General features: G+C 43.9%; 1 protein-coding gene across 1 annotated transcript; it reads left to right on the forward strand.

The window, feature by feature from the left end:
• Positions 1-26,355, forward strand: LOC142880885 (receptor activity-modifying protein 3-like). The gene is made up of 3 exons (XM_076014861.1): positions 1-163; positions 15,789-15,948; positions 24,778-26,355. The coding sequence occupies exons 1-3, from the start codon at positions 112-114 to the stop codon at positions 25,031-25,033; spliced, it is 468 nt and encodes a 155-aa protein (XP_075870976.1). The 5' UTR covers positions 1-111; the 3' UTR covers positions 25,034-26,355.
• The last annotated feature ends 1,495 nt before the right edge of the window (positions 26,356-27,850 follow it).

A 27,850-nucleotide genomic window follows, 5' to 3' on the forward strand; every position in this document is an offset into this window, starting at 1 on the left:
CTTCACGTTTTCTTTGGGAATATTCCAATAATGGTGCGCTTTAAACGCACATTGGCGCGGACGTGCAGCTGAGCTTTCCACTGAAGACACGGATTGGATTCTCACAGAGGGATGGATACAAATGAGTTTGCGGGGCTGAAACTTTTGCTTCTTTGTATTTTAGGTGAGTAGAGCTGTTTGTCTCCCCCACCACCCTCGAGGTTCACAGGGTTTACAGTTTTAGGGGTCTGTGTGTTTCTGCAGTTCTTAACCAACTTCACCATCCGCACGGAAACGACTCGTCACTCATTTATTTATTTATTTTTTTATTTATTTTGTTTACCGCGACTCTGTCACACACACACACACACACACCCCCCCCCCCCCCCCCATCTCCTGTAATACCTGCCCGAGTGTGTCAGGTTGCACTGTGATTAACCGGGAATGCCAAAAGACGGAAACAGGAACATCAATCACACCTCACAGCCCACACTGATTGGGTGTATACAGTGCTGCTGTATGTGTGTGTGTGAGTGTGTGTGTGTGTGTGTGTGTGTGTGTGTGTGTGTGTGTGTGTGTGTGTGTGGCATCACGCCCCAGTGGACAGACCTGACCTATATTGAAGGGAACCCAGAGGAATTTGTGGATGTGACGGTAAAAGGATGAAATCGTGTATGAAATCCGGTTTGAAACAGAACCACGTGTTTCGCTGCGCCGCTGTTGACGCTCTGGGTCATGCTTCTTCGTCATGATGCTCTGAGGTCCTTTTGAGGCTGCCGCCTCAGACGAGTCGACTTATTTTGCATCTCGGGCGCTGGAGGGAAAGTCCCGGCGTGGTTTCGAGCGTTTCAGGTGAGCGTCGCAGACTACTGTCGCGTACGCAACGCCGACTTCCTTGTGGACCGGATTTCGATTTCTGAAAAATTCAAAAGCAAACCCCCACCACCACCACCACCCCACCACCCCACCGCAACTTGGCTGTTTCACTCTGGAGATGAGAGCCGCAGGGCTGAATGGAAGATGAAGGCACGAATCCAAGTCCTTTTGCCATTTCAAGAGTCATCTTGAACTGGACCTCTGCCATTCGGCAGCTGTTGCCCCACAGCGCAACGAGGCCAAGCAGGAAAAAAAAAGAAAAAAAAGGAGGAGGATCAAATCTCCCTCCAGTGAATTGCAGTGATTTATGCCCCAGTGTCTCCCCTAAGCCCGACGCTGGCAGCGCGGCGGGAAGTTAGGGAGAGATTCCGCGGCACCGGATTGACTCCGATCTGCGCGTCGAGGGTCCGTAAATGGCAGACGCGTGAACGTCAGCTGCCGCCACAGTGTGCAGAGGTGGCGTTCCCATGGCGCGGAGAGCGGCGGCTTCCTGTGATAACTCTTGCCTTCCCCTGCAAGTGTTTCCCATCAAGATTTCCCAAAAGGGAGGAGAGAGACCGTCGGAGGCCAGATGCAGCAACCCGTCAGAGCGAACCTGATCTCGCGGGCCTTTTTTTTTTTTTTTTTTAAGAGGCCAAGCAGCAGAAACCCAAGGACCAGGTCCCCATCTGCTGACTGTGAGCATCTGCTCGTACCAATAAACAATGCTTCGTGCTCTCACAGCGAGGGGAAAATGCCCGGGGCTTCTTTTGTTCTCCCGCCGTCTGAAAATAACATTCTCACACGGATCTCTTTTTAAATGCCATTCATAGACCTGTGGTTAGATCCAAGTGCGTCGAGCTCATTTAAATGCATGAGTCTCACACTCGCATGGTACGTGTGTGTGTGTGTGTGTGCGTGCGCGTGCAGTTTTTACAAGGGCGGCGTTTGCCACCTGCACGTCCCAGTGATGAACGCCTCCAAGTTTTATAACCAAAGGCAAAATCATCTGCGCATTTAAAAATATGACAATCTGTGCGTGTCTCTCGGCCTGTCAGTGGATGCTGCCTCACCTGCTTCAGCCCTCGACGTGTCGTGTGCGAGGTGGAGCAAAACATCAAGTTCAAAGTTTTGGCAGGAAAAGCCAAAGCTGAGGGTTTTCACAGCTGTTTTTTGTGTTGATAGGTCGATTTTTTTTTTTTTATCTTAAATTATTAATTAGTGTGGGCTGCTAGGAGGACGAATCTGAAAAAGAAAAGATAAGATATTTATGAACTCAGCAACTTCTCAAATATTGGAATTTATCTTGCAGTCTTATATCATATTCATGGGATGTGTAGAACTATTTTTATTTATTTATTTATTTTTTTTACACAATGTGGTCATGATTTTTTTTTTAAACTAATTTGATATTGAAGGTGAAAAAATTCCCACTTACCTGCGCAACAACTATGATGTTCTTGAAGGTGTCGGCGCTCCTTCACCCTCACAAATGTCAGCTGTGGCCCGGTCTCGAGGTGGCTTTTCGCAGATGTCGTCACGTTTGCGCCTCATTCAGGCCCGGGGCCCCCGCAATGTGATGCATTTCAAGGGATCCTTTAATCTTTCAGTCGCATGTTAAATATTAAGGCACTCGTGAGGGCGGGAAACTTCTCTACTCTAAGTGCTCATCATCTCGCAGGCCGGCGCTGATGTCTTGCTGACTTGAGGAAGCCGAGAGCCCCCCCGCCCCCGCGCGCGCCAAATGGACAGCAGATTGCAGATGTGTGTTTGTTTTTTTTTTCACTTTCTCGATGCGCCTATTGCGCAACATTTGATCTGCTCTGCCAAACGTTACAGAAGTCGTTTTCCTATTATAGTCCAGATCAGTAAACGGCAAAGAATTGATTCGCGACTTGTGCAATTTTTCCATCCCTGTGAAAAAAAGAAAAAAAGAAAAAAAGAACCCGCTTCAGTGCCGACTTCCGATGGTGATATAAGAAATGTTCTGAGGACAGAGCCCAAGGACCAGCCGAGCGTTCATTATGTGCTCTCATTTGCAGAGGACGTCATGTACTGGTCATGACTCCTCGAAGAAAGAGCAAGAGACCAGGGCTAAATGGTTCTTGGACATTGGTCCCCTTTCTGTCAGAGTCCTGGAGATGTGACACGGACTTGGTTTCCTGTCAGAGGACCCCTCACGGAATAGAAAGAGGTGGCAATGAGCGCCTTTCGGCTCAGCACCGAGCTGAATGTGCAGCTCTGAATCTGCTGAAAGGCCGAATAAGGATGAGCGAAAGGGGGATTCACGCGTACGATTAAGTGTATTTTTTAAATTTCCATACGCATCAAATGTGGGGAAGAATACAACAAATCCGACGTGCGTCACGGTTAATATGCAGGAATACACAAATCCTTCGTTGATTGACCTTTTTCCGTTAGAAATAAACCCAGCCTGTGTTAAGGGGTCAGGGTTAGCATTTATTTGCTGTGGTGGAGGATCCTCTGGAGGATTCTCTCTGCAGACTCTGACAGGCAGTTGATGTCATTTCGATCACTGCATTTCAGGATGCTGACTGGTCAGACTCCCAATTCAGCTCAGTTCTCTTCAGAAATGGGCATCTGAAAAGCTTTGCTCCGTTCATAAACGCAGAGCTAGCAAGCGGCTAACAGTTGAATGTATAATGATGACTTACACATTCTTCTAAATATTATCTTCTTAGATTTCCTTAAACATGCACAACTCAATGTATCATTGTTGATCCTGTCTTATCTTAGTATGCCTTATGAATACTGCCTGTGATTGAAAAAAAAAGAAAAAGTCTTTACCTTGTTCGGTTAGCTTGGTGCCATCTCAGACGTTTCGCTGAGTTGAATCCATCTCCTTGTAGCCTTGTTTTTGTTTCCTTTCAAACGCGCCTACGGTTGAACAAAGCATCACGTTTTAGCCGGAAGTTAAAGCCCAGTGTTGTAAACAGTAGGCTGTGGATCTGCCTTGCAACACTGATCAACCAGTCCGGTAAATGGGGAACAATCTACGACACCCATTTTCATTTTCTTCCCTGACAAATTAACGAAGGAGTCTGTCGAGGGGGGTACTTTGAGGCAGCTGTCCTGGCAACAGCTGACTGATGGAAAGCACGTTAACTGCTTCACATGCAGCCTGTCTGGCAGAAACGTGTTGCTCTTTGTCAGTTCAGCTTTCGCACGTTGGCGGCTTCGGCGAAACGTGGTGGACGGCGGCTGTCACGTTGTCCAACTTGACCTCGGGGGATCGGAGGGCTTAGACGCAAAACAAGTGATTGCGTACTGATAAGTGCAATCCGGCAGATTTGTACGCACGGCCCTCTCCTCCTCCGTTTGGATTGTTTTTTTTTTATTTGACGTCCCTGATAATGTCGTGGCCAGCGGTCGTGGCGATTGTGCATTCCTTGCGCAAGGCTCCGGCTTTCGCCTCACTCGTGTCGAGGGCTTGCAATTAGCATGCGGCACGACTTGACATATTTATTACCCATCAGCTGTGCGAGTGCGTTGGGTTTGTTTTTTTGTTTGTTTTTCCAGGGAGGAGCTGCAATCTGTCTGTTTGCAGACAGCAGTCTACATCTCTGATTCTGACTGAGGTTTGTGGTTCGATCCCATGGAGGCTGAATATCCGGCTGAGGGCGAGAAAAAGCCATGAAAGAGTAGAGCTGTCACAGTGTCAATGCTGCCTCAGCCACACGGTTTACCTTCAGGTGAGAAGAAGTGGCCGGTTTATTACTACATCGGCAGCATCAAATGGCCTGAATTGCAAGCACGGCTGTAGATGTCGACCAAAAATTCCGATATTTTTCTCAATTCAAACGGTCCAGTCGAGTTTGCCTCAGGCTTTTGTCTCCTTTTTAGCTTTCATTTGACGTATTTAAACACTCGTCTCGAATTGTGGAGAGCACGTAAGGAGAACACAGATGACACAGATTCCTTGGAATTTTCTTTTTTATTTCACAAACAACGCGTTCTGCCGAATAATCGGGTTAGCGTCGTGTCCAGGCTCCGTATCTTTCGCCGGTAGCTTGCTTGGCACGTCTGCGTGGGTGCGCGCCGGTGCCTTAATGCTCATTTTGAAAAAGGACTTCTTGTCGAACCCCCCCCCCCAAAAAAAAGTCGAGAACGAGAACCCCAGATTTCGCTTCCCAGAACTTTTCATCCAGAAGCCGAAAAGAGCGGCGCGTCCCTGCGATGGTGCGCCGTACGTCGCGAGGCGCCGCAGACGGCCTCAAGCTGCTGGAGGCTGTCCACCCCAAAAGCTTGGCTGCAATTTTCCTCTCCACGTGGTAAATGGAGCGCATTTATATAGAACTGTCACTGTGAGAGACAGAGAGAGAAAGAGGCTTTCACCGGGGGCCTCGCTGCCACCCGCGCCATGCTGCGCGGCGCCGCAATTATGAGCCTACCTGCTTCTTTGTCAGCCCTACCTACACATATGGCTGGCGTAGTAAGGTCAGAGAAGAACAATAATGATAATAATAACAAATAGGGATGCACTCGTACCACCTTTTTTTTTTTTTCGAGTACGAGTACTTGCATTTCCGTAATCACCAAAACCGAGTACTGACGTGATAAGGCCGTTACACATTATGGAATTTCTTCAGTCCCCCCCCCACAGATGCTCTTTTATTTGATCAACATTCCTCAACGTGCTTTTCTAGAATATGAGGTGACTGTCACAGGTTTCACTGCACTATAAATACAAATCCAACACAATTGTCATATACAAAACTGGTATTGTGGTATTGAGTACTCAACCTGTATGATACTGGTTTCGGTACATCCCGACTACTAATACTACTACTGCAGCACTAATACTACTACTACTACTACCTCAGCATTCATAATACTAGTACTACTACTACCACCTCAGCATTAATAATACTCGTACTACTACTACTACTACTACAGCACTAATAATACTAATACTACTACTCTACTACTACTACTACCTCAGCATTAATAATACTAGTACTACTACTCTACTACTACTACTACCTCAGCATTCATAATACTAGTACTACTACTCTACTACTACTACTACCTCAGCATTCATAATACTAGTACTACTACTACTACCTCAGCATTAATAATACTCGTACTACTACTACTACTACTACTACAGCACTAATAATACTAATACTACTACTCTACTACTACTACTACCTCAGCATTAATAATACTAGTACTACTACTCTACTACTACTACTACCTCAGCATTAATAATACTAGTACTACTACTCTACTACTACTACTACCTCAGCATTCATAATACTAGTACTACTACTACTACCTCAGCATTAATAATACTCGTACTACTACTACTACTACTACTACTACTACTACTACAGCACTAATAATACTAATACTACTACTCTACTACTACTACTACCTCAGCATTAATAATACTAGTACTACTACTCTACTACTACTACTACCTCAGCATTAATAATACTAATACTACTACCTCAGCATTAATAATACAAGTACTACTACTAATACTACTACTACTACAGTACTACTACTAATAATAATAATATGACTACTATACTACTACTACTACTGCTACTACAGTACTAATAATTCTAATACTACTACTACCATTACTACGAGCAGCAACAGCAGCAACACTGTCCAGAATGTCCCACTGAAGTAATTTTCTCCACACCACTGTTGGTATTTTAGTTCTGTCTGTCTGTCTGTCGGTGCCCCACCTCTTATGCCTCCCTCCAACTTCCTGCTTTTGTTTGCCAAGTACCCAGAGTTCCCCTCTGCGTTGCGCATCTGTGTCTTTCTCCTGACCTTCCCGCCGCTCCTCCCTGACCCCGACAGGAGGCTTGCGGAGAGGCTTGCAGAATCACTGCGGTGATTCACTAAGACACGGGCTCCTACAAATACCCGGGCGATCCAATATGACTTTGTCTGACTTTCACGTTGGATGCTGTGGGACTTGCATTGGATCGTGCCAAACATTGAAAACAAAATATCCAGCATGTTTATTAACATTTACCATTTCGAGATAAGAGAGGGTCCGACTTGACCCAGTTCAGCAAAAACGCATTCACAAAGGACAAATGCTCGTTGGATCGACCCGCCACCCTCGTTCATTACTGGGGTAAAATTGGGTTCGGTATCAGACTTAATATTATCTAGTGTCAGGTCAGCACGAATTGCTCTCCTCCGCAGAGTGTCTGACAGAGCTTTTGTTGGCCTTATCTGGCCCGTATGTGAAAAATAATCACCCTGCAGCAAATCACTTCAGCCTTCCCGCCCACCGTTGCAAATCTAACAAGCTTGTTTTTGATTAGGATGTGGTCAGTTACTCTCTGCAACACCTTGTTTGGAGAACAACATCTGGTCATCAGAGATGCAAAGGCATAGGCATGGTCTTCTACATATTAAGAGTTGTAGTACTTTCATATGGTCTTGTCTTGTCTTGTCTTGGTCTCGGACATGAGACCAACGGAGGAACTTCAAAGAACCGGACCAACTGATCCTGGTGTGACGTCCTTGCTTAAATAAGCAATAACGTAAATCTAATTGAAAACATGCTACAAAATGCCTATCAAGCCATGCCATGCTATGTTTTGCGCCTGTGGTTAAAATTATGCCCTGATAGATGTATTGATCTTACAATATACAGCTGAACCCCAAATATAAAAATGAATGCTGATGATTAGGTTTTAGTTCACTGACAAATTTTGCACAATTATCTGACTCCGGCTTCAGCATCTGTGCTATTTTTGAGGGGCAACACACGTCTATCTGTCTTTTTCCTGTTTTTTTTTTTTTTTTTTTTTAAAGGGCAGCTTGCAATACTCATTTCCTGCTCTCACCCTTGACCAGTTTGTTGATTGGACGACTTTATCAAAACAAAACAAAAAAAGCAAATCAAAAATAACTACGGTACACTGAGGTTTGGCAAGCTAGATATATGTTTTATATATATATATATATTTTTTTTTTACTATTTTAAATTTCCACTCCATGTAAAATAAAAAGGATCATGCAATCTGTATAAACATACAGGTACAGTAGCTCTTGACTCCAGCAAAAACAGAAAAAAACCTCGTCAGTCTGGGTGCAACAATGAGTCCAGAAAGTTCTTAACTCTGAAAAGATCAAATTTCACATCATAAAGGAATAACTATGACAAAAAGACCTACGCACTTGAACAAGTGGAGTTCCAATCCAGAACAAGTGGATCGTCGGTGGCAATGTAAACGTATTACGTTTGCAATTATAGCTTCGCAGAAGTCTGCCGACTGTTGTTCTGAGGTCAATACAAGACTTATTGGCTTCTGCATCGGGGAGCGAAAAGTAGAACGCCGAACGCTGCCACCTTGGCAACCTGATTTTCTCTCTGCTGTTGTAGCCTGCGGCTGCTTTCATCCACTGAGTGATGCTCTTCCAGCGCGAACGTGAAAAACGCATGCAGGCCAGGGTTCCTATCACAACAACATCCTCCCCCTTTGTTATTGTGTCAGAGGCGGTGGACCTCTGCCTCAAGGTCACTCACTGTTCTGTCAGGGAGCTGATAACACACTGCAGGTCCGTCACTCTCCATCACCGGCTGGAAGGTCAAACTGATGCTGCGGCTCAGATTCGAACCGGGAAAAGGCAGCGTTGCCTTGTTATAATGCGACAGGCCAGATGGAAAACCTCCAAAATGATTTCGATTTATCTAATCGCTTCATCGTCCACTGCTCGCAGTCGCTTCCAGTTCATATTCTTCCTCTTCTTCTGGGTTTTTTTTGGGACTTTTAATGGCAAAATTCGCCCTGGTTTCAGCACAACTAAATAGAGGCTGACTAAGTTTGGGGGTTAGGTGGTTAGGGGTTAGGAGTTAGGGTTGGGGGTTAGGAGTCTGGGTTAGGGGTTATGGGAGTTACTGTTAGGGTTAGTTTAAGTGGTTCGGAGTTTGGGTTGGGGGTTAGGGCTAGGGTAAGGAGCTAGGGTTGGGGGTTAGGAGTTTGGATTAGGGGTTACTGTTAGGATTGAGAGTTAGGAGTTAGGGAGTTACTGTTAGGGTTGGGGGCTAGGGGTTACTGTTAGGATTGAGGGTTAGGAGTTTAGGTTAGGGGTTAGGGAGTTACTGTTAGGGTTAGGGTAAGGAGTTAGGGTTAGGGGTTAGGGTACGGGCTAGGTCACACAATTACAAACAATACAACCTTTACACAGAGATGGCACATTTGCTATCCGGGTCTTTATCTTTACCGGTTTCAAAAAGTTGTTTCCAAAAAAATATTAGTGCCCATACAAAACCACTGGAGACGACCGAACTGCTGCAGTATGTGTGCCAGGTCTTGAGGCGCACACCTGAAAGGGGGCCCGGATGGCACTAAACAATGGCGTTTACAGTGAAACTTGGTTTCGTCTCAATCGGCGCTGGAGATTGGCAAAATGAAATGAGTTTCTCAAAATCGCGGCGATCCGCCAGTTGCTGTCCAAAGATTAACAGTGTCATCGCACGGAAATGGCAACAATGCGCTGAGCGGCGGGACGCGGCTGCCCACACATTGGCATCGTTAGATTAAATCAACGAGCTCATAAGGGAGGGGGAGGAGATGATAAGTCGTCCGCCCGGCTCCGTCCCACTCTGCAGCAGCTGGCAGCTACTCAGCTCCTGCCTCGGATTGCTCTAGTTTGAAAGTCTCACATCTTCATTTGCTTGGGTAGTCTTGAGTCTGTCTCATTGCTTGGGGAGCTTAGATTTATAAAAAAAATCTGTTACGATGTTGAATAACAAGCAGATGTTTCATTTATCTTTTCGGACAATTTTTCAGAACAGCACCTCCTAAAATTGTCTGTTTTTACCGTGATAATGATGTCTTTGCATAATCAAAAACATCTCATTTGAGCAATAGAGAGAAGTATATGGACATTCCGTTGCAGGCTGGTAAATACTGCATGTTCTCAACAAAAGCAGAAATGAAAAAAAAAATAGAAAGGGCCGAACTTTTAGCTTCAGATGCTTTCGTTTACCACGCTCGTTCTTTCGCGTCAGTGCAGATTCTGATCTGGTGCTGTTGTGGAGGTCAACTTGAAAAGCCAAGATCGCCTTGATCTACAAAGCCTGTCCCGAAAGAGCAGACGCAGAGGCCTGGCGCTTATTAATGAACACGGGCACTGAGCTCCAGATGCAGTCGGAGACACGGACGCTCTTTTATCTCCCGTGTCCTTGATATTGCCGTAACGTGTCCGCAACACGGTTGCTGCATGTACAGTACAATGATGTGTATGTGTGTGGGGTAAGGGCGCAAAGTCCTATCTTCGTGTTAGCTTGTCTGAGATCGGAATTGTTGTTCAAAGCCTGTCTGAATTGGCTCACTTTACTTTAAGTGACTTTATGTATAAATAAAAGGCAGAGTAAGATTTTCAAAGACTGCTAAGACATAAAGTTATACGGGAATTCTTCAAATACTGCCCGTGATGCATTGCCACCGCCTCCCATCTTGCCACGTGTCAACGGCAACTATCGCGTTTGCCGCGAGATCAGAGGTTTTTTGTTTCTGTCTTCAACGGCTGCAGCCAGTTCGATCTCTCCTCTGATTAAAATGGACTGCGGCTCTGAACTTTATCTCTGCATCAGTCAACCCATTACTCTCCTGTCTGGGTGCTGGTGAAGTATTTTGGTGTGTGTGTGTGTGTGTGTGTGTGTTGCGTGACGTAATGAACGGCCAATTTGCGCCAGCAGCGAGAGGAGAACGGGTTCACCGCTCAAAGCGCGACGACGCTCGAGTTTGTCAAACTGCCACCGGACTCTGAAATGTTGCGTTGCCTCCGTTTTGCTCCGCTTATCTTCTTTGTTGTTCTCTGTTGTTGTTGTTGTTTTTTTCTGTTACTTCGCGCGGTGCTTTTCCTTTCAACCAAAGGACAAACTCTCCCACGGACGACAACTAACGTGACCGCCACCTTGAATTCATTATTCATCGGCTACTTTTTCACCGTCTGTCTTCCTCTGGTCTATATTTATCCAGTCATCCAGTGGCGACGAGCGTGCAGCGGATGACAGCCCGTTGGTGTGCCAGCTGAGCTGGCAACTCAGCTGGCGCCCTCTCTCTCACACACACACACACACACACACTGTGATTTATTCCATTAAGGCTCCAAATAACTCTTATTGACCGGCGTCATTTGAATTTAATGCTGTTTGAACACTGCCGCCGTGGCAGCTGATGTGACAGCTGAAGTTCAGAGTCAAAGTGTGGCAATTTAAAGTATTGCGATGGAAATCCTGCCTTTGTGCAAAGAGTTTCTATCATTTTTTTTTTTTTTTTTTTCATTTGGATGCGAGCTGAAAGCTAAAGACTTTTACTTTCATAGATCTTTTTATTCTGCCAGCCTGGTCCAACTGACTTTGACAAGCATTTCAAAAGTACATTTTACATGCTTTTTCTTTTTTTTTTTTTTAGTGTTTTCTTTTCAACGACTCCAACATCATTTTTGAAGGGACCTTGTCAAACGTTGTCTGTACACCTGTGTGTGTGTCAACTTGCCAATTTAATTTAATTTGACTTGGCAAAAACCTGAAAAACTGCAGATGCCGCGTGACATGTAAACAACATCCGTGAGATATATTTCAGTCGTACACCGTCTGGTGAGATCTCATTAGGCCTTTTTGTTTTAAAAAAAGAATTACATGTTGACTAACGGCATCCCTCCGTGAACGCTGTTTATTGCTGGAAACCGGAGAAGATCTCTTTGAAGAAGCTATTAAAATGTTAATTTTCCAAGCGTGATACTCTCGCTGCACTTTATATGACGTCTTTAAACTCCGGTGTTTACGCGCACGTTGTTTTTCCCTTTCCATAATCTCAACTGATCTGATTATATCACAAAGGGCTGGGCTTGATCCTCGCGGCGCAGTTGGCAGGACGGACTTCATTAGCATAGCGTAGCAGACTGTGCGCTCATGTGACCGCTCATGTGACAGAGGTCTGTCTGAAAAATGGTTTTAATAACGTGGATGTCATTAAACAGGCACGGCATTAAACATGCAAGGGACCGATCTTTGCTCCCAATTTGTAAAGTAACCGTTTTTAACGTCCATGCAGAGAGGTAAAATAAAAAACTGCTGCCCAGGTTATAAGGTATATTAGAAACAATTTACATTGGACATAGACAGACTGATGTTTTTTTTTTTTTCTTTCTTTAATCATAAACAGTCTACAGTCATAATTGTTAATATAATATCGTTAATATGTTGAACGTCAATGGTTGCACTTGTTGACGGAACACATTCTTCGAGGCAATTATTGATCCATTTGTCCGCTGCCGTTTTTTCCGCCGCTGGTACTTTGGGACGTGCTGCTCAAGGTTTTCACTGCGTAAAGTCAATAAAAACTATTACTTTTATTGTTTTCCGGGGGAAACAGAAAGAGGAACATTTTCTTCTGGAATATACTTTATCAATTGACAAGTGGATTGTGCAAAATGATTTGTTGTACAAAATCTGAAAGCAGCAATTTTGTTATCTACATATGTATGTATGTATGTATGTATGTATGTATGTATGTAGGATTTTGTCCTACTATGACATAACTGTTCCTGTTATTCAACCCATACAATCAATCTCTTATGTATAGTATATAATCATAATAATGCTTCTTGGAAATAAATCTTATATCTTTGGAAAGCCCGTTTAGTCCCCTTTTAAATGGTGCTACACTTGTAAGGAACATGCAACATTGTGGGGTGAGCGGCAGAGCCGAGTATCTGGGTTGCACCCATGATAAATGTGAGCGATCTCTGCCGAGTCAAACAGCTTATTCTGCTGTTGCTGACGACTCATTTTCACAGGTGCTGCCAATCAGGCGCTTGATTGGCAGCACCTGTGAAAATGAGTCTCTCTCTCTCTCTCTCTCTCTCTCTCATAATAATCACGTTAACATTTAAAAGTTGTTCCCACTGTCTCTCTCTCTCTCATAATAATCACGTTAACATTTAAAAGTTGTTCCCACTGTCTCAGAGGCCAAATTAAAATCTTGTCTGGCCGATTTACAACACTGGCCTATCACCTCTCTCTGATATTTCATTTGCCCTAAATCCACAGTGCTGCTGATTTGGCAGGGAGCTGTCGCACCGCACCAGGATAAGAGGCGTGCCAAGCTGCTATAATGCACTCACTCAGCCAGCCATGAACACACACACACACACACACACACACACACACACACACACACACACACACACACACAAGTTGGCAGAGTAGATTCAGTTTCTTCCCCCTCCTTCTGTTGGAAGTTATTTATTCTCTTCCTCCATCCTGCTCCCTTTCATTCATACTGCAGGGAACCAATAAAAAAAAAAAAAAAAAGAAATTTGGTTTTGAAACGTTGGCTTCGTTTTCATAGCAGATGTAGCCATCTGCTAGCAGAACACCTGTGATAAAATTAGCATCCATTGTTTGCTTTCAGAGGAACGTTCATAGCCGCCGCTGAATTTGTTTGTCTTGCACAGCGGCTGCTTTCTTACGATTGTTGTTGTCAAAAGTAGCTTGTTGTTTGGCGTCTCCGGGGGTTTTCTCACGCGGTTTTAGGATTCCTTTGCCAGTCGCCTGCCTTGTAGCTCAGTTAGAGTCAGGAAACAACTGGCGCTAGCTCCATAACATTCCCAGACAAAGTTGAAAAATGTGCGATAGATGAAAACATGGGCCCAATTGCTGCTAAATAGATTAGCATGCACGGTAGCGCAGTAGCAGTTTTGTCGGAAATTGCAAGTGCCTCGTTCACGCTTCGGCACGTCTTACACAAATATGTTGTTTGTTTGATGTTGAGTCATTTTAGAGAGAGTCTAAGACTTACTATAGAACTGTGCACTTCAGCTCGAGGAACCCCATGGGTGCAACAAAAAACGTGTTTTGCTGTTGCTAACTGGCTCATTTTTGCAGCAAAATATCCAAAGTTGGTGTGAATATCTTCATATGTTTGCCTCTCTTGTCTCCAGATAGACACGTGCAATAAATCCAAAGAAGATTTTAGAGAAAATTGCGTTAGATGTGACAGGCGATTGATTCAGCAGTAATGCGAAAAAGATTCACATTAGGAGGTTTGACGGGATCCAGGCATCCGGTTCCATCAAATGACATTTTTTTGGGGGATGGTTATACCGCAGTACCCGACAATGCGGTTCTTAATCCTGCGATCAAAAGGTGCAGGTGGGCGACCGGCTTGTGCTCATTCCTTCCGTTCTGGAGCTTAAGTATTTCTGCTGGATGTCGAACACAAGACGTTATTTTTGGGGTCTCGCCTGCGCGAGGCTTATTGTCAGCGGAGATGAAATGCAAGTGCAAGCAAGACCCACGGGAACCAGAGGGCTGAGAGCCAAGTTCCCGACTTTCCAAAAGTTTGGGCTTTACTCTACAGTGCTTTTTTTTTTTTTTTTTAATCTGATGTATTGATCAGTCAGACAGAGGACGTACTTATTTTTGTGCCACACAGAGACTGAAGCAAATGGTCGAGGGAATGATTTTCTGTCTGTGTGGGTCTTTTAAAATTGTTTGTGTGGACATAAAACGAATGGAAGCCTACTTTGGGGGTAACATGAATGGTGTGTGACAGCCGAGCGCGCTGGCTTTTGTGTCTGTTTTTGACTCGGAACGACTGGGAAATCTATTGACGACTCCAAAAACTTTTTTTTTTTTTTTTCCTTCTACATTTAGGCCTTTGGAAACATCACAGGGTGAGAGAGAAAGAAGGAAATATATTCTATTAACCTCAGGCAGCCATATAATAAATTATTTGGCTAGTCATATTCGCTAAAGTTTCAAAGAATGAATAACAATGCAGCCAAAAACCTGCTTCACAAAGATCAACAGAAACAGGAAATAAAGGCTGCGTGGATAAAACTAAGTTGGCGCGGTGAATGCGGCGCCAGTGACGTTACATAAACTGCCATCAACGATACAATAAACAAGTGTCACTATGGCTTGTCAACAGACACACACGAGAGGTAACTGTTCCCCCCCACGTGCTTATTGGATGCAATCTGGGGGACGGGATCTCGGCTGAATACAAGATCTAAACATTGAAATGTCAAGCGAGTCCTGCTCAGCCAAGGATGGAGCCTTGCTGCTACCTTGTAGACTAATCGGAGAGGATTTGGGGGAAGGTGCGTGTTGCGGCGCAAAGTGACGCTTCCTGATCCCCGTGATTTGACGAGCAGTAAATTCTCGCTACCGATTGTGAGTCGTGTGAGCGTACGACACAGAGTGGTGGAAAAAAAAATAAAACCCTCGCAAAAAGGCTTGAAACGCCAAAACAACCTCAGGTTCTCCAAACAGGGAAGTCTATCTTTAGCGCACCGACGTGACCGCAAGTCTTTGTCCTGCGGGGCGTCTGTTAAAACTGATGCTCGCCTTTGTATGAGTTCCACTTCAAAGGCAGACACGCCTTCCTGTGCAGCAGCACGTTTTGCTTTGGTCATTTTTTTTTTTTTTTTTTCTCTTTAAACCGCGAGTGCTGCCCAAGTGCAGGAGGCCCGGATCAGAGAGTGTTCTGGGTCGCGCTGCACGCCGAATCAATTTTCTATAGTGCATTTGTACCTTCAAATAAACTCGAACAAGATGGTTATGTGGGGCTGTTCAGGACCCTCACCTTAGCTAACACCAGCATGCTGACGTTCACATTGCCCGTGTGCTGTGTGTGAACGTCACTAGGGCAGCATTGACATTTTTAGTGTTCCAGTCACGGACTAAGCTCTTTATGAAGAGTGCAGATATACTGTCCTGATGACAGGACATGATAGCAAAATATATATTTTTTTTTTTCCCCACGAAAAGAAACAACATTATAGGTCGTAAAATAATGCGCGACTGAATGCCACAGGCACCGTGAATGCGTCCTTTTTTTTCCGTCTTAATGTATTTCAGGAATCCGCATACAATGCAGCTCACACAACGCCGGCCTGTGAGACCCATTAACGACGCACTCTTCGTGTCCCCTCAGCTGCCGACACGTTCAGCGTGGAGCCCACCACCGCCTGGACCCTGAAACTCTGCAATGAGTCGCGGCTGCAGTGGGAGGTGGAGGTGTGCGGCGAGGAGTTCAAGCGGAACATGGAGCACATAGACCCGCAGTACTGGTGCAACCTCACGTCCTTCATCAGGTATGCTCTCGAAAAAAGAACCGAGGGATTTGTGTGCATTTTGTGTCTTCAACTTTTGGAGTTTAGACGCCGCCCAACGTTGCGATGCTGCCGCACAAACAGCAGCCACCTTCTGGGATTTTGAGTCACAGTTCAAAGCAAAAAATAAATAAATACATTTTAAAAAATCTAGTCGTTTGAATCCCTGCGATATTCCTGCACGTGCATGTGTCTGTTTGTCTTCGCCTGTACGAGAAGTGATAACTCAGCCCACACGCCTACACACATCACAGAGTTAAGCCTAACCTGACTTTGCTAATCCCAAAAGGAAGACCGACACACACTCCCACTGCAGATTAAAGCACAAGTGCGTTGATGTGTCACAGTATGTTACGGGAGCCACCCGAGTGCCCATGGGGCAGCCACGGGAGCGTTTGTCAGCGAGTGACAGTCATATTACCGAAGAACTGTTAATCCAAGACTTCGGAATGACCAAAGAAAAATGTCAAATTACCGCAAAAACTACCTTGTGTGAGTGTAAAGCCTTTTATAGGGAGTATATGGGAGTTTATTCAAAATTGTCTCCTGTCTGTGAATTCAGTTTGTACAGTTTCAGGTTGAACACACCTAGTATTACATGGTAGCTAGTGGGGATGGACTGATACCAGAGGTGGGAGCAAGTCACACATGTGCAAGTCACAAGTCACTGCAGTGGGAGTCAAGCAAGTCAAGTCAATGCTCAGGTTAAGCAAGTCACAAGTAAATAGCAAGTAAATGTCTTCATTTGACGTTACGTTGATGTTATGCACATCTTACAACTTAACATGGCTTAACATTAGCATTTATATCAGCAAATGTTAGCATTCTTGCTAAGGTTTGACCAATTTGACCAGCCAACAAATTAGCTAAAGACACTTTAATTGCAAGTTTTATCGAGAGGACATACCTTACTTAGCTTTCAAGCCACGTTAAGTTTAAGCTATGTTAGTATTAGCGAATGTTAGCTTTCTAACATTCGTAACAGCTAACCTTAAAGTCCTTAAAATCATCTGTCTCAAGTCCAAGTCAAGTCTCAAGTCATGAAGACCAAGTCAAAGTCAAGTTGAGTCTCTTATCAGTGTCAGTCAAGCAAGTCTCAAGTACTCAAAACTTTCGACCAGTCCCATCTCTGACTGATACCAATACCAGTATCAGGTATCAGGTACCGCACTTGTACTTATATGACAGTTTTGCTGAATTTTTTTTGTGCTGCAGTGAAACTTGCTCTAGAGAAACATGCTGAGGAATGTTGTTCAAACAACAGAAAATCTGTGGGGGTGAAAAAAAAACATCAAAGTAATTCTATGGTGTGTAATGGCCTTATTAAGTACTCGGTATCAGTATTGGTGAGTTCCGAAATGCAAGAACTCAAACTATTCGTATCAAGGGACAAAAAGTAGTATCGGTCCACCCCTATTGGCTAGTAACTAGCACCACACCTATTGTTTCCCTCCATTTGTCACATGCTGTGACTCAATGCGCCAGAACAAAACAGTGACTCATAAACGACAAGACGAGCGCCTCCCATAATTTGACTGCCGTCGTCATTTCCCCGTTCTCAAGTTCAGCTGCGCTTTTAAGAACAGTGTCCGAGGGGGCCGTCGTCTGCCTGAGCCTCCTGGTGGACCTCGGATGGGGGAACAGTCAGAGGTTCACCTCCCGTTAGGCCGGAGTAAGGCCACAAGAATATACACATGAGAGATTCATGTCAAGCGCAAAGCACGCATCCGAGTCACAGTTTAAAAAAAGGAGTCATTCCAAGAACCTCCGGGCTCCATCCATCTGTCCTCCTCCTTTTTTTTTTTTTTCTTTTCCCTAATGTTTACTTTCCAGGAATGTTTGTCATGCTTTCATTCCTATGAGCAGAGAGCTCCCTGCAAGTCGTCTCACACGGACGTTATTTCATGTGGGTGAAGATGGTATATAAGGTGCTGTGATTCAAGATTAACAAGACATATTAACTAGAGTGAGCCAACCCAACACTGAGCCCACCAGATAAACGTAAACGTGAGGCCCAGCCTTGGCATGCTTTTATTTTTATAGCTTAGGTGTGTATTGTTATTTACCTGCTGGAGCTTCTTCCATAGTTTTTAGATTGCTGTTATATGTAAAAAGCGTCGGTGTTTCTTCTGTTTGACTTGACTGTGGAAAATGAGACTTCGACGTGCTGGGAATGTATTAGTGCCGGTTATCATTAGGATTTCATCTGATTGTTTTCTCAGCCATCTTCTCCAATAATGCGGCGACAAAAACACAACACGTGTACAAAATGTACACCGATAGCACTAAAAATAAAAGTAGCGCTTTACAAAAAAAGAAAAGAAAAAGAAAACTATGTAAGTGATTACAGCGGAATGATGACAGTTGTGTGGGGCTTTTTTTTCTTAGTCCACGGTCCCTTTTCTCAATCCACCAGCTCCACCCTGATCGCAAACCTCAAGATGAGGCAGAGATGTGCCTGTACCGCGCCGGCGTTCACACGATGTGCTTTCACTTTCTTCTTTCCCTCCTCATTTCCGCCTGAGCTCGTTCTCATGTCACGGTGCTCCCTTTTCCTGCCACGCGTCCAACTGTGCCGTGCCTGCTCAGCACGCACGCGCTGAATCCAAATGCACGCAGAGGGTGTTTTACAATCTGAAAGCGAAGAGACGTGGGACCACGGCCGAGACTTGGCTTTTTTTTTTTTTTTTTTTTTTTTTAGGCACTCCAGGAGGCCTCTAGTTTGTCAAGCTGTGATGAAGAGATTCCTATCCCTTTAGATGGTCTACTGAGAGGCCACAATCCATTACACTTCTTGAGCAAAACAGGCTACAGGTAAAATTAAACATCTTAAATTGAGTGAAAAAAAACAAAACAAGACAACAACAACACTATAATACAAGGAAAACAATCCTCTACAGTATATGCCAGTAAATAGAACAAATTGAGTATTTATAAAACTAAAAATAGATGTTTACTTTCAATAAGAAAATCCAACAAACCAACAAGTGCAACAATAAGAAACAATCCAACACTTAAAATAATGCTTAATTGCCTTAGCCTCACACTTATCAGCAGAACACCTAATAACAACACACATTATTCACCTGGACAGAAGGAGGTTCTGAGGAACGTGATGGTCCTTGGAGCTCCCTGGTCAGGATGTTCGGGAGATCCCTCTGGCTCAATGTCTGGAGCTCCAAAATATTTTAGAATTGCTCCTGCAAAGACAAAGCTCATTGGATCATCAAGCAAAAGAGATCATGAGTGCATATTCCTATTTTATTTTGACAGTGATGTTGCACGAATACAATTTGTTTAAAAAAATTAAACACTGTGATTGCAGTGTCCCTTTAAAGCTTTTTCCCAATTACAAGATTCTCACTTTTTTTTTTTTTTTTTTTGCAGTAGTTTACACACTGTACTAGTTAAAGTACTAAAACTAAATAATCCACTGCCACAATAGTCTAAAATAGTCAACACCACTCCCAATAAAATGTTTCCATAAAATATTTCTTTGAATTATAAAACAGTAGCACACTTCTAATTAGGGGCCAATAAAATACACAATAAGCTGAGTAAATTAATCCTAAGTAAGTCTAAAAAAAACAAACAAAAAAAAACATTAAGTGTCAAATATGTGGGAGACAAACTTCCACTGAACAATGACAGGGCACTGACTACAACAACGTGTCCTCCCTCCCTGTTATAATCTGAATAAACGGGTCTCGAGTCCATCAGTCATTCCCATGGCACGGCAGGCCAACTTGGCAGGACACGGCCAACTTTGATAAAACAAACAAACAAAAAAAAAAGCCGAGTTCATGACGAACAAATATTAGCCAGCCAGCTAACATTTATCCGACGCTAGCTAGCTGGCTCGGAGGACACCAAAACAAACTTGGGGGGGGGGGCGTTTCACCTCCACGTCTCAAGCCCACATCACCAACTTACCTTTATCCCCTTGCCTCGCTTTTCTTCATCAGTTTTCTTTTTCTTCCGTTTATCTGCACCACTGTAATAACTCCTTTTGGATGCCATTATGGTGTTTCTTTTTAATCCTCTTGCTAACGGAAACGAATGGTCGCTGTCAATCAGTCCATTCATACCTGTCGGCGTCGCCGCCCCGCTACATCACTAACTGTGTGACAGCTCGACCAACGACGTAATAATAATGCAAAAAAACAAAAAAAACAAACAAAAAAAACCACCAGCCACAGCTTATGATTGCAGTTTATTTATTTTAGCCAAGGTTTATTTTTAAGCGTTCTAGGGCATTGGTCCCCAACCGCCGGTCCGTGGGTCATTTGGAACCGGGCCGCGGAACACTTTTATTTTGAAAAATTACCGGATTTTCTCCGTTACGCCCATCTAACGCTCAACTCTTGACGCATGTCACGGCGCTTGTCTTACAAGTGGCCCTATTCAAGGCGAATCTACCAATTACATTTGATTACATTTAAATACGTTTCCTAAAATTTGAACAGATGTTCTCAACTGTTTAGACGAGAGAGCGTTCAGCTTCCAGCAGCACTCAAAACACAGTCAGGCGAGTGGCAGGGGGCGCTGCAATTCCGAACTTGACCGGAGCACCAATCAGGAGCATCAGAATAGTCACACGAGAAAACTGAGCCCAGCAACAAAATCAAAACGATCACGCCTAAAGCTCAGCCTTTATTTTTGAAAGATTGGTCAGATGTAATTAAAACTGTAATTATGAATAATTCCATAAGGAACTGTAATTCAAGTACAAAGTTTTCCAGTAATGTAACTGATGACAATTGTCTTTATTTTGCATTTGAATTACAGAACAGTCTTACACGCGTCTAGTTACTCTCCAACACTTCGGCACGTCGGCTCAGTCGGCGCGAGAGGAACTGGAGCGGGGTGAGAACAACTAGGGGGACCAGAGAGCAACGCGGGGGGGGCCCCCCGTGTCTAAACGAGCGCTGACCTCTGCCAGGCTTCCTCTGTTTGACAAATGAGCCGTGCCTCGCCGGCGTGATAGCTGCCGGGGCCAAGCGCTGGCAGCCGGCGTGACTGTTATTGTTTGTAATGAATTGGGACGAGACCACAGAGACACCTCAGAGACCACCTGCAAGCTAGTGTTTGTGTGTGTGTGTGTGTGTGTGTGTGTGTGTGTACATATATTTCCTTCACTGATTCACTTTCAGTATTACGTTACGCATTGATTTGCCGTACTGAGGAGTTTTTCGGTCAGGCCTCGTTGCTAGTTTCCCCCGAAACGGACCTCCGTGGACGAGATACTGTTCTTCAGAATCTTTCCACACCTCCACACGAGCACAATTACCTGGACAGAAGGGACAATATATTCCATGAGAGCTAAAGGTCCTTTTACTCTTCACATTTTTGCATTTTTCTTTTTTCAATCTTCAGCTCCTTACAGGCAGCCTTGCATGAATGACCCTTTTTACGCTTGAATGAACACTTAGGTGAACGGATATTAAAAAAAACGTCATTTTCTATTACGTGAATGGGTTTTCAAGGTGGTTTTGCACTCACTCCAACACAGTGGAGGCTACAGTAGCCAGCCTATTTAGCCGCAACTTGATTTTGTCAACAGCCGAGTTGGCCGACAAAAATAAAAACATGCCGAAACAGCTTTGGGATACCTTGCTGGAAGAAACATGCTAACGTGATTGTACGACTAGTGTGAAATTAGGTAATGTTGTAATGAAAGGTGCGTCTATTTCATACATACTAAAAAAAACAACAACTCCAGATTCCCGTAAAATAGCACATTTAGCCCTTTGTTTACAGCCCTCCACAAAAACACCTCCTAAACGGACAATTTCCCATGTTTGGACAAAATGAAAACTCTGAACAAGCAAAATAAATCAAGGATGGGCTTTTAATAATATGGAATCTGAAAACAGCGCAAACAGCCAGGACAACTGCCCTGACCGTTGGAATTGTGATTACGTGATGATTTAAAATGCAAAACCCACTTATTAATAAAAAAAGAAAATACCTATTGCGAAATAAACTGCATATATTGACTTATTTCTAATCACTTCTCTTTCCGTTTATTTCGAGAACATTTAGACGTTCACGCAAACAGCTGCATGAAAAATCATCTCACGTCTCCGGATGCAGTCGCGGCTGGTAATTAATGTGGCTGCCTTGCCAATCTTCCCTGCTCACCTGTCTGCGTGTGTGCGCGCCTGTGCTCGACGTGTGTGAACGTTTGTGTGCGCGCACAGCCGAGAGCCAACCGCAATCAAGCACACCTGTCTTCAGTCCTCTGTACCTGCCAGCTGATCATCACCTCCCTCGAGCTCAGCCTCACTAATACTTGAGTTTCGAGCCAAGCGCGCACCATCCGCACTGACCCGGTTAATATCTGCCGCGCTCTCAGCTGGTTGCTGTGTCTGTGCCATCGGTCATCCTGCTGCTCGAGCGTGTGGACGGTTCGACAAAGCATGCAAGTTAGAACAGAGTGTTTGGCAGTTTCATAGGGCTCTGTATTGTGTTTTTTATTTTTTTTTTAAACTGTGTATTCCATTCAAGGCAGAATCACTACAAAGATCTGAAATCGGATATAAAATATGAACTTAAATAAATGAATGTGTATGCATTTGTGCAGCAGAGGTGTAAAAAAAAAACACCAATGAGCTTCAGCCATTTTCTTGTAACGGTTATTATCAGTGGAAAATAATAATAATAATAATTAAAAAAAATCCTTCTATTTGGTAACTTAGCAAAACTCATTTCTTGGGTTTCACCTGCTGGGTTGTGTTATTATTTTGGAGATTTTATGACCAAAACTAAAATCCACAATCCAAATACAAAATGTCAAGTCATTTTTTTTTTTTTTGTCAAGTAAATGAAAAAACAAAACAAAACAACAATACATGGACTACAAAGAACATACATAACTTTAGAATTTTAAATTAGAACTAACAAATAGTCCAATCTGTGAGATGCCATTATGTGGTATATAATTTACATCTTGCTTTTATTAGCATATGTCTTTTGCTATTGCAGAGGATTTAAATAAATACGCTGTTGTTCACAGCGCTATTGTATAAGACTATTATCTTTTTAGCCATTCGTAATTTGACTAAAACAAAATCATAAACAAGTCAGCTTGGGAGAACAAATTGTTTTAAAATTCAGTGCTTAGCTACAATGCTTAGGAATTATTATTAATATTATTAATAAATAAGAAAATGCATTTTATGAATACATCACTGCTCTTAATCCAAATGATGTATTCACATCGTTTTGCCGTGAGTGCTGGAGGCAAGACCTAACTGTTGCCTCGCCCGCCGTCGTACGCAAATACCGACGCTGATACTGAGAATCCCGATGCCCTCCAAACGTTAAGAGGAACGTATGTCTACCAACACTGGAGATCCAGGAAGCAGTGACAGGAAGAGAGGGGATTAGAGCTGGATGAATGGCTCCATCAAAGCAGAGCTGTAGGCTTGAAAAGCTCAGTGAATTCTCTCATTGACATCAACATTCCTCTTGAACGAAAGGAGGGTGGTGGTGGAGAGATAAATAAATAAAACGGCCGTATATCCCCAGTCACAATGATGGATTACTTTCTAAATCTCCCAGTGCTTTGATTAATGCTACCTGGGGGGCTTTTTTTCATTGGTTGCTCTCTTTCAGATGAATTAAACTCCGTGGCAGTAATCAGTCTGTAGTGCGCCGTCGAGTCAAGCTACGTGCAAAGCTTGCCTCGGCTTTTGAATTCGATTCAAACATTGCGTGCGTGTGAGGAGAAGCCTTTTTTCCCCAACACTCAAGGGCACTTAACAGTAAATAATTAACAAAGAAAAGTGACATATTAAATCAATTAGAGACTGTGGGAGACAAAATTGCAGAAGGAGAAGTGAGGTAAATCAAACAGGAAGGCTTAATAAAGTTTCAAGCTTCATAATGGAGGAGCAGGATGTAAAAAAAAAAAAAAAAAATCCTGCGTGGTAATGGAAGAAGGCGAAGAACGGAAGTTCGGAGGAGCAGAGAGGGCTTTGATTTTGTCTAGTTTGAAATGTGTATATGAAAGTGAGTACTGTCTTTGTCCCGGCATGAAAGACAAGGTGAGACGCTGTCGTTTTCACTCCAAAGCCTCTAAAGGGCCGCCTCAAAAAAAGACGCCGGGATTTTCAGAGGGAGCAGGGTGCTTTCCGAGCCTGCAAACTTCCTGGAATGCAGCCTCATTGAGTTCATTTTTGTGGCACTCACATTATTTTACTTTATATTACAGTACATTCGGCAGTGCTTAACCACCCAGTGACCACGTGACTTGGCGAAAAAAAACATTTTGGATCCGACGGAATCAAAACGGTCACAAGTTGGAATGCAGAACGGCGCGGGGGACTTTCAATTTTTCAGATTTCCAGGCAATTTCTCTCGCTAAAAATGATGCCTTTTTTTTCACATGATTGGGGAATTTGTCAGCCTCATGTTAGTATGAGACCTTTTTTAGCAAAGACCCCTTGTGTCACAAAGTGTGAACAAGTGATCTTTTATCTTATCGTATACCGAAGTAACGCCAACAATGTCTTGCCTCTGAGCTCCCCAGATCACACATATAATCCCAAGACAATCAAATAGGAGCCACAAGACCTGATATTTGCAGCTTATAGAAATTTTTCCATCATTATTCATCTGCTATGCGTCTAAGTGTAGTACCAAGCACGTTTGGCTTGGATTAAGGTCAACAACTGGAATGTCCCAGTGTGCCACGATCAGACTTAGCATGATTTCTGCCCAGATTATAAAAATAGCACGCCTTTGGTCAGGCGTGTAACCTTGGCCATTGTCCATTAATCACTGCTTTCTCCTTTTCCTCCCCAGTGAATACCACCAGTTCACTCACTGTACGGAGGAGAAGTCCAAGAAGGTGAACTGCTACTGGCCCAACCCGCTGGTGGAGAGCTACATGATCCAGATACACAAGCACTTTTTCTCCAACTGCACCAACGATGAGGAGGTCTGGGTGGACCCGCCGGATGACACGCTGGCCATCCTCATCCTCATCCCCGTTTTCCTCACGCTGGCCATGATCGCCCTCGTCGTCTGGTGCAGCAAGAGGAATGACATTCTGGCATAGGAGGAGCGAGGAAGAGTACGGAAGAGGAAGGAGAAAGTTTGTCGTCAGTCCAAACTGACGATTTTTGGGACATTGAAGTTGTTGTGAAGCATATATGTAGCTGGGGACAGCAGCTGGTTGGCTTTTATTTGAGACCTGAAGTGATGGGAGACTTAGTGTTGCTCTTTCCAAAGGTAATCAAGACTCAGCTTGGCCGGCACCTCAGTAGCTCAACGTCCTATCAACCCCAATTGTTTCCCAGTCCCGTTCCAAAATCCAAAACGATGGTCGCCAGAAGAAACAAGTCAGGACTAGAGGAAGTCATTTAAACTACGGTGTATCTCCTTCCCACCGTTTGTTCTGGGTAAAACACGCAAACGAGAGTCATAGTTGAGGTTAACAGTCGATTTGGTTACTTGACTTGGAAAGAAACGCAGACCTTCACATTTAACTTGGCCAGAAACATGTGAGAACAACTTCCTGAAAGACTTTTGGTTCTTAAATGTTATCACTTTGCGTCAGTAAACCAAAATTGCGAATACCGTGTTTTTTTGTTTTGTTAAAAAAACAACAAAAAAAACTTAGATTCCAACCATTGACCTCTGGGACTCAGACATCGCCACAGGGAGCACTGCATCGCCGCTGAAGCCCAAAGCATCTACCGACCATGAGAGACAGTGATGGAACTTTGTACTGATGGGACACTGTGTATTACTTTTTTTTTTTTTTTTTTACAAGACACTGAGCGATGGCTGCGATCCACAGAGGAAGCCAAATGCAGACTAAATGTAGAATACAAACACTGCAAGTTGTTATTTCACTGCTGAGGTCATCAATGGAATGTCCCCACTGGGAGGGCACAGTGGGGTGCAACCCAAAGACAAGAGGACTCTATTATTCACAGATTCTGGGACTTCCTGTGTGACTGCCTGAGCCTCAAGGAACTGTTTCTATTCTGGACAGAATAACTTATCACGTATTGTTGTATACCATACTATTTTCAGTGACCAACGGTGGTTCTCGATAAGGGGGTAAAACACCTGGACTCATTGAGGCCGCTTACTGTACAGTTATGCTCTGTGTTTGTGCCGTCTACTGTATCTGCATTGCCATCCAGAGTTAACCTGACAAAAGTTTTAAATGATTCCTTTTTCAAAAAAGAGTTTAAATTAACGTCACCTCGTCGGTTCCGTGGCGAACATTCCTCATTGGAAACAAAGGAAACTAAACCAAGCACTGTTTTCATCCAAAGCATTGACATCAACCTTTTCAGCTTTCACTTGCACATGATTTTTTGTTCTGTTGTAACTCCTTGGAATCTTGATTAAATGTGTGTTAAAATACCCGGCCACTTCTTGTCTCATATGAACAAAGCAAACATCACAGAGGTGCCTCAGGTCACCTGAGGTGCTTGAAGCAGATTCAGCTCTGTTTGCTCCAAGCGTTCTTTGGTCTTTGCACCCATAACGTGGGACTTTTTTTCAAATTTAGCAGGTTTTTCCTTTCTTTTAAGGAGGAACCATAAACACGTTCAGTTTGAAATGACTCAGCAATCAGAGGGTCAGTAAATCGGTGGGACGTCTCCCCTGCTGGAGCAAATCACTGTCAAACAGCAGCAAATATTTACACAGTCTCTCTGTGTGTGCGTGTGCGGATGATAAACTACAAAACTGCGCACACTTGACCTGGTGTCCTAATAATAATAACGTTGTTGAAATATAGCACACATACAATACATCACCCGAAAATGCTTAAACTGCTCCGAAATCCGAAATATTTTGTATTGGCAGTGCGTTTTCATCGAGCCACCCTTACCGATGTTTCTTGTCAAAACACACTTGACAGCAAAAGTATGCTTGGTTCTTGACTAGTGTAAGGATTCAGGATCAAATGATGCTCAACTGAGGAGGTGAACAGTCTATGTAAGAATGATGTAACATCACAGACTCCTCAAGTCAAAGGAGACGCTGCAATCAGCTATCTGTTTTTTCTATGCACGTACATGTGTGCGAAACATCCATCAACGTCAAAGGGGAAGACAATTATGTCTGGCTTTCAGCATCACATAGACGATATCGGCATTGATGTTCATGGGGGGTATGACTGCAAACGTTCCATCTGTTCACTTACTCATCTCTGCTGGAGCAACTCCCATTTGTCTTGGGGTGAACAAAGGGGTGCACATTGGAAAATGTTTGTTGTTACACAGAGTTACACAGAGACCAACAACCAGAGAAATTAGAGTTGCGAATTAGCCTAACGAGCACATTTTGGTGGGAGCATGGCATCGGTCCAAACTCCTATTAGTCCGACAAATTGTCCATTTGGTCCGACCTCCCATAACCCTAACCCAAACTTTAACCCTAACCCTAATGGAAGGTTGGACCAATGGCCAATTTGTCTGACGAATTGGATGCCGGACTAATGGGCAGATCCCTGTTTTTGGACTGTGCGAGGAAGCTGGGGTACCCAGAATCCACAAAGACAGAAGGAGACGCTTGAAAGTCGACATAGAAAGGGCCCCAGAGTCTGGGAATTGCACTTACAACCATCTTGTCTTGAGGCTACAGCGCTAACCACCACACAACCTATTTGACCTGGACTAAACCTAGTCCATGTGGCACTCGTTGTTGCTAAATCCTGCAGGTTTTATAACCCAGCAGCAGCTGTTGAAATTCTTAGTGGGTTCTTTGGGGTGTCTCGATAATGTAAAATTGGGTTGGTGTTCGTTCATGGCACTGGGTTGTTCTCATGTGCTGCTACAGTTGTGACGCTGTGCTGATGTTTGCTCCGCCAGGGCCGGTGTTCACTTATTTTTCTGTATTTTTCGGGGGGACA

This window comes from Nelusetta ayraudi, unplaced genomic scaffold (assembly GCF_046127955.1).
Source record: "Nelusetta ayraudi isolate G7.1 ecotype Tasmania unplaced genomic scaffold, CSIRO-AGI_Nayr_v1 ptg000174l, whole genome shotgun sequence".
NCBI lineage: Eukaryota > Metazoa > Chordata > Actinopteri > Tetraodontiformes > Monacanthidae > Nelusetta > Nelusetta ayraudi.

What these genes read in the sequence shown, in the direction of transcription:
- LOC142880885 (XM_076014861.1), top strand. Translation starts at nt 112, where the DNA reads ATGGATACAAATGAGTTTGCGGGGCTGAAACTTTTGCTTCTTTGTATT. An exon ending in TTTGCTTCTTTGTATTTTAG is followed by an intron (nt 164 to 15,788) that starts GTGAGTAGAGCT and finishes GTGTCCCCTCAG; the next exon opens with CTGCCGACACGTTCAGCGTG. An exon ending in AACCTCACGTCCTTCATCAG is followed by an intron (nt 15,949 to 24,777) that starts GTATGCTCTCGA and finishes TTTCCTCCCCAG; the next exon opens with TGAATACCACCAGTTCACTC.